The following is a 7188-nucleotide window of genomic DNA, read 5'->3' on the forward strand; positions in this document are numbered from 1 at the left end:
ATCGTCTCCTATAGAGTGTTTCAGATTCTTTGTAAATTGCATTATTGGTTTTATTGAGAGGCTTCACAACGCTTCTCCAAACCCAAGACAACTTGTATGGTGGCCTCTGAGATGGAATCAATGAATCATGCTCATAATCATACTTTGCTTCTACAATTTTTCTCCATAAGCTTTTGGGTTCTGCGCCAAACCTCCATATCCACTTATTTAGTAGAGATCAATTTCTCAGTCGGATATCAATTAGCCCTAGTCCACCTTGCATTCTTGGCCTACATAGTCTTTCCCAATTAACCCAATGTATAGGCCTTCCACTGTTCACGCCACATAAGAACTTAATTATAATATAATATTATTATCACAATTATAATAAATATAATGCATTTAAAAATACAATCACAAATGTTACTTAATCTACTATTTAAATCCTTGAGCAAAACTACTCATCGACTTAGGGATGGCAATGGTAGGGTTGGGTCAGGTTTTTGGTCAACTCGAACCGACCCAAAATTTGTATCCTCTAGCCGAAGTTGATACGACTTGACCCGAAAAATATATATCATCAATTCAACTTTGATCTGATAAAAAATTTTAGAATATAAATTCGACCTGGTACAAAATAAGGACCTAATTAAAAATAATAAATAAATGGCGAATTATAGCAATTATCCATACATTTATTTAAAGAAATTACACTATTATCCCGAGTCGTGTTGTAGTTTTTTTACCCTCCACTCGAACCTGACCCGACCTCAATCCTTTAAAAAATCTAACCCGATCTTGAGTTTTTTAAATATATAACCTTATCCGATCAGATCAGGTTAAAATTAAAGACAAGCATGAGTTGGGTTGGGTTGTGTTTCTGGTTAACCCAATCCAACCCAAAAATTATAGACCCTCCACTTGTCTCGCCCTTTTGAGATAAAATCTGAGCTTGCCTTGATTCGACCTGAAATGATATATTTATAAAAAAAATATTATTTTTATTTAATGAAAAATAGGGGTTTAATTGAAAAAATAATACATAGAGGGTCTTATTGTAATTATTTCTAAATATATAAGGTAAAATTACAATTTTTCATGTCTGGTTGGGTTGGATATTTTCATCATAAACCCAAACTAGACCTAAATCGACCCGAACATAATTTTTTTAAATAAAATCTAACCTGATAGGATCGGATCGGGTCGAACCACATCGAATTCGAATTATGTGCCCAACCCTAATCATAATCTATCAATTTCGGATTATATTGTCATCTCTCTATACTAATATCCTTAGGTCGGGTAGAAGTTTTGCCTCATTTGAACCCGACCCGACATGATCTGACACTCTTAAAAAATCTAAACCAAACCTAAACCTAATTTTAAAATAAATATGGATACTATCAAATCAGATAAAATCAAATTCGTGAGTTTCGAGTTAAATTGCAATCCCCGCATTGACTACATAATAAATGAATTTTTCTTCCCACTGGCGGGAATAGTTTGTTAGGGAGTGAAGGTGACAGTTAGTATTGTTATTTAACTAAAAGAATCTGAAACCAAATCCCATGAAAACGTTCCTCAAACCCTCTCTCTGGTAATGATTAAGCACTCTCTCTTCTTCCTCTTTCTGCTGCTTCCCATTCCCGCTTTTTCTGTCAATCATCAACGTCGTCGTCGTCCTCCGCCTCCACCTCCACTGCATCAGAACCAAGTCAACAACATCATCGACGCTCTCATCGGTGCTGGGGATTTCAACAACTTGGCAAACATGCTCTCTGCTTCACCTCTTCATGCTTCCACTTTCGGCCACTCTTTTCGTCCCTTCCGAAGATTCTATCTTCCCATTCCCATTATCAGCTTCTTTTCCCACTTCCACCACCGCCGCCGCAGCCGCTGACCCTCTCATCAACCCTTACCACATCGTCCCGCAACGCCTCACTTTTTCTCAACTCGCCCTCTTCAAGCCTCTCTCTCGCTTACCCACTTTGCTCCCTTCCAAATCCATTCTCGTAACCAACACTTCCCCCTCCAATTTCACCGTCGACGCTTCTCATATTATCCACCCCGATCTTTACCTCACGTCCTCCATCGCCGTCCACGGTATTGCATCGCTCTTCAACTGCACTGTCTACGGCGGTGATGCTGCCCTTGATTATGGCATCACCCCACCACTTCCGTCGGAGCAGACGCCGCCTCCTCCGCAAACAATGTTTGAGCCGCTGGGAGACGTGATCGGAGATAGGAGGAGATCGGATGCTGGTTGCTTGTATGGGGAGTTTGCATTTGTTTGCCTACTGATTCCATGGATGGTTTTAAGCATCAAGATTTATGGGTATCCTCTTGGCATCTGATTGGTTGTTGAGATTACAAACAACAGTAATTTCTTCACTTCTTTCCATTCTCTTATCTTTTCTTTTAATTGTTACAGCAATCAACAGGTTGATTCCATGTATGAACATGCAGAGTTTCTGTATTGGTTCTGCGCTCATCGTCTTCCTGTTCCATTCGCACTGCATTTATTTGTTTTCCTCAAAATCCCATAGCACTTGAACCCTAATTTTTTTGTGAAAGCATGGCAGTTTTTTAAAACATCCAATGACATTACTTAATTGGATGTATGCATGTTGAAGAAGTATCACATTTGTGCATCTGCCACTGCTTCCAACAATGATAGAATGTCATTGGTGTACAAGGACGGACGTAGAAATTTATGTCAGGATTGTGAACTTAAGAAGTTATATTAAAAATTTTAGGGGTACCAAGTTATAAAATTTTAGGGATGCGAAATTAGATAATTAATATAAAATACAAAAATAAAATCTAAATTATAAGAGAATTTAAAAATTTTACCAGCCAGGGTCGGCTCTAAGGTGGAGCACCATGAGCAATCGCTCAGGGTCCCCAAATTTTTGTATTTATAATTAGAACCCTCGTTTTTTATATTTTTAATTAAGGCCCTAAGTTTTATAATTTTATAAACTTTTTTAGTTTTTGGCCCTCTTTTTTCTATTTCTATTATTAATTTATCCAATTTTAAATTAAATTTAACCATTTTTTATATTTATATTTAGAACCCTAATTTTTATAATTTCATAAAATGTTTAGTTTTTGACCCTCTTTTTCCATTTCTATTATTTATTCATTCAATTTTGAATTAAATTTAATCATGTTTTCTTCTTTTTTTTTTCAAATCATTCTATTCAATTTATCAAATATTCTTTAATTTTTAGTCTCCTTCATTCTCAATCTAACAATAAAATAATATACAATTTTATTTATTTATTTATTATTCAAAATCAAGCTATGTATCATACATGAATTTATTTTTTATATTTATTTTCTTTTAGTTGTATTTAAGGTGTTCTCTTAATAAAATAATAAAAATAATATATTTTCACAAAAGTTAATCATTTTCTATGATTTATTTATGTAATATTGAATTAATTGCTCAAAGTAATGAAGTATTTCATTTTTTTAGTATAACTAATCTGGATCGGATACTGCAGAGGTAAGGGAGACCCTCCCAACTCAATTTACTCAATTCGCAATCGTTAGCACTAGAACCCTTGACATTGCTTAAGAGATTTAGTCTATCTCACTAAACCAACCAATTGTGAATTGGTAAACATAATCAAATCTTTTATTACATTCTTTAGTTCTTTAGACGTGAGATTACGTTGGTTTAACAAAGAGTCCTTAATCGATCAAGCCACCGATTTTCTTTTCATATCCAATGAGATCAATCTCTTTAGTATCCTCTTGGACAATTTGTTGCGCATTAGTCTATGCCCTCAGCTTGTGGTCCTGTGCATGAACAAGTATATATATATAATACAAGTTGATTGTGGCTAGCTAATGGTTAAAATATCACTCATTACTTCATTAGGTTTAATTACTATAAAATTTGCAGGTTAATGGATTGACAAAAGGGCAGAATAAAATAGGACAATTATAGCAAGAAGAGTTGGGAGTTAGAGCATGTGCTGTTGCTGTCACGGGAATTCATTGTATTTGTTGCAGTACAACCATGATGTCACAGTAACAATGAGATTAATAATTAGGGTATATTACGTGATTAGTACATAAACTATCAGTTTTGACCCGTTTTAATATCCAAACTTTCAATTTTATAAAATCATACCTAAAGTATAGTTTTTGTTTCATTTTAGTATCCTCTTTAAAATTTAACATTAAGTTTAAAAAAATTTAAAAATTTAGGTACTAAAACGGACCAAAACTGATAGTTTAAGTACTAAACACGTTAAGTTTTTAACGGTCGGGTATTAAAATGAAACAAAAATTAAATGTTAGGCATAGTTTTGAAAAAAAAAATAGAAAGTCTAGGTATTAAAACGGGTCAAAATTGATAGTTTAGATACTAAATGTGTAGTTTACCCTTAATAATTAAACTAACCTAGTAGACCTCTTAGATTTAGAACCCAGGGAGAGAAAAGATAAAGTGAGAGAACTTGAGGAAAATGACATGGTGAGGTGCAACTGTTATTAGTTTGATTTGTTTTTATGTAATTAAGATTTAAAAATTGGTATATCAGATGCTTGTTCAAAGATTAAAGGACAACAGCTCACCATCTATCTACCAATATGGATTTCAATTATTGATTGGCTTATACCTGCTGCAGCAAAAGGATATTAATAATTATACTTGCATTAATAGGCCACTGATTTCTGCAGACATGGCCTTGAATTCATTCTTTTTTCATTAAAAATATGAACCCGAACTTCTGATAATGCACACACGTTACAGAAACAGCTGCTCAGATTTGAAATCTCTAAGGTGAATAATAATCCCTTTAACCATTGATATCGTTTAATGAGTTCTGAGAAGGAATAATTTTAGATGCTGGAACATGGGTTGTGAATGAAGAAGAGTGATTAATGCTGGGAAAATGTTATTACAGGTTTTGCATATACTTGAAGAACAAATATAGAGAAAATTCAATCTCTATTAGGCTTGGTTAGATGATCATCTTATTCTCTTCCTAATGATTCTACAGACATCTTCCTCCATAGCCTGCATTTCTGAATAATGCTTGCTTTAGGTCTTTAGAACTTATCATTGCCCTCTGCTCTGCTGCCTAAATATTATTGAGGAAAAAGGGTAAGTGATTATAATTTTAAAAGTAGTTGAGAACCCAACAGAAAATGAACACATCTAATCTACCTCTGAACAAGAAGCTTTCAATGAAAAATCATTGAAGCAACTTATAACACACTGCTGAATCTCAAGGCCTAGTGCTTCCAATGTGCTAACAGTAGAGAACAGCAATCCCGGTTTCGTCGCACAGCAGATATCGATTCGAGTATCGATATCTCTCCTCTCCACTTCAAACTACATGGAAGAAACGAGTCAAGTAAAGGATGAATGTCTTCAATTACATGTTCAGTTGTTCATGTAATGGTTATATATACCTTTGGGGAATTTCTCACCAGCGCTTCATTTGGCTTTTGCTCCTTGAAGTTGCTCAACAAAATCTGTTGATTAATACCCTCTTTTGTTTCTTCTTCCTGCAGCTTATTAACCCTCTCTATAAGCTCTTTCATGTAATCTATAGAATCTCCAAGTATAGATGTTCTATCCATCTGTTTATGTTCAGTTGTTCACCATTGTTTTATCAGTTGCAGTGAATAAAACAAGGGTAAAGTACACAAATGGTGCCCCCGACTATAAATTATTGTTTTGTTGAGTCTCTCAACTATTAAAATTTGTAAAATGGTCCCTAATTATAGAGCGTTGCTTTGTTGAGTCTCCCGACTATTAAAAGTTACAAAATGGTCACTTGATTGTTCATATATTCCAAACTCGTCCTTTTTTTTTTGTTAAAAAATTGACAACAATCTGAGCTGAACGTTAACATGCTGACTAAAATATAATAAAATCTGATCTTAGAATCTCAAATGACTATCATATTTCAATCGGCATGTTAACGTCCAACTCAAATGACCTTCAATTTTTTAACGGAAAATGACGAGTTTGAAATATATAAATAGTTGAGTGATTATTGTGTAACTTTTAATAGCCGGAGGAGTGAACAAAAAACATCCTATAGTTGGGGGACATTTGTGTACTTTACCCATAAAACAAAAGTTGTTGATAAACAAGGGAAAACCGTGGTCACCTTGCTGATCTTAGGGACGATTGATCTCAGCATTGAGAGTCTGTCATTTAGTCGCTTCCTCCTCCGCCTCTCCGCCATTAGATTCTTCGAGGGCTGACCTTGTAACTTGTTTGTCTCGGTCCTTTTCTTGCCTAACAAGCTACTCTTTGTTTGTTGCAGACCAAAGGGGTCTTCATCGTCGACCATGGAAGGGTAGTCTTGTTGAGTAGGTGGGAAAGGAGAGACCACGTTGGCGTATGAAGAATCGACGTCTCGCACTGTGAAATCATGGTCGAAAGGGGAGGGTTGAACGGTGAATGGACAATCGAAGCTGGGGTTGTCAATCTGATCATCAGTTGGTGTGGGGAACCCAACGAGGGGGAGATTTGGTGCAGACAAAGATGGATTGTCGTCAAAAGGATCGAAGTTGGATGAGCCGCCACCGGTGAGGAACTCGGTTGAAAAAGTGGTCCAACTGTCTCGTCTCGGAGCCAATAGCTCCTCCAAGAAGCCATGCTGTGAGAACTCCATTTCCATTACCTCTAAAAAAAGTTTTAGAAAAAAAGGAAGAAATGTTTAATAACATGAAGTTGCTCCAACTTAGAATATATAGACTATTTAAGTACTATACAAAAGGTCTAATTCTTGTTTTAGTCCCTGTATAATGCTGAAATTTTATATTTAACCTATCCTCTCTAGGGATGGCCATGGATCGGGGCAAGTCGAATTTTTGGCCCATCTGAACCCCACCTAAAAATTATATCTTTCCACCCAACTCGATCTGACTCGGGTTTTAGAGGCTCACTTAACCCAAAACCCGATTTACTTTTTTGGACTAAAACTGCTTTTGCGCTAATATAACCTATATATATGGTTTAGTATTTTTTTAAACAATGTAAACTAAAGAGTTTTACACAAATTAGGACGTTAAGATGAGTGAAAAATAAAATGATGAGATTAACTCATTTTTTTTCTTCCAAGTGAATATTTTCTCATTTCCTATTAATCTCAATCATTTATTTTCACTCATCCAACAATCATAAATTTAGTCTATGTAAAACTAAAAGAGTTTTACATTGTTTAAGAAGAT

The 7188-nt window shown here is 35.1% G+C and overlaps 2 protein-coding genes across 2 annotated transcripts; one reads left to right on the plus strand and one right to left on the minus strand.

Annotated features, from left to right (window-relative positions):
- Positions 1-1579: 1579 nt before the first annotated feature.
- LOC120123711 (FAS1 domain-containing protein SELMODRAFT_448915-like) lies at positions 1580-2525 on the plus strand. The gene is given in 3 exon segments (XM_039142535.1): positions 1580-1741; positions 1743-2314; positions 2411-2525. Coding segments are annotated over 3 exon segments (849 nt in total).
- A 2382-nt stretch (positions 2526-4907) lies between these two features.
- LOC120123662 (transcription factor bHLH93-like) lies at positions 4908-6629 on the minus strand. The gene is made up of 4 exons (XM_039142503.1): positions 6120-6629; positions 5413-5583; positions 5165-5332; positions 4908-5078 (listed from the first exon to the last, which is right to left on the minus strand). Exons 1-4 carry the CDS (start codon positions 6627-6629, stop codon positions 4992-4994), a joined length of 936 nt encoding a protein of 311 aa, XP_038998434.1. The 3' UTR covers positions 4908-4991.
- Positions 6630-7188: the final 559 nt, after the last annotated feature.

The sequence above is a fragment of the Hibiscus syriacus genome, unplaced genomic scaffold, assembly GCF_006381635.1.
Source record: "Hibiscus syriacus cultivar Baekdansim isolate YM2019G1 unplaced genomic scaffold, ASM638163v2 tig00110402_pilon, whole genome shotgun sequence".
Classification (NCBI taxonomy): domain Eukaryota; kingdom Viridiplantae; phylum Streptophyta; class Magnoliopsida; order Malvales; family Malvaceae; genus Hibiscus; species Hibiscus syriacus.

Coding starts and splice junctions, on each gene's coding strand:
- LOC120123662 (XM_039142503.1), bottom strand. CDS start 6,629: ATGGAGTTCTCACAGCATGGCTTCTTGGAGGAGCTATTGGCTCCGAGA. Junction 5,584..6,119: donor TCGTCCCTAAGATCAGCAAG/GTGACCACGGTT, acceptor GAACATAAACAG/ATGGATAGAACATCTATACT. Junction 5,079..5,164: donor TGAAAGCTTCTTGTTCAGAG/GTAGATTAGATG, acceptor AATAATATTTAG/GCAGCAGAGCAGAGGGCAAT.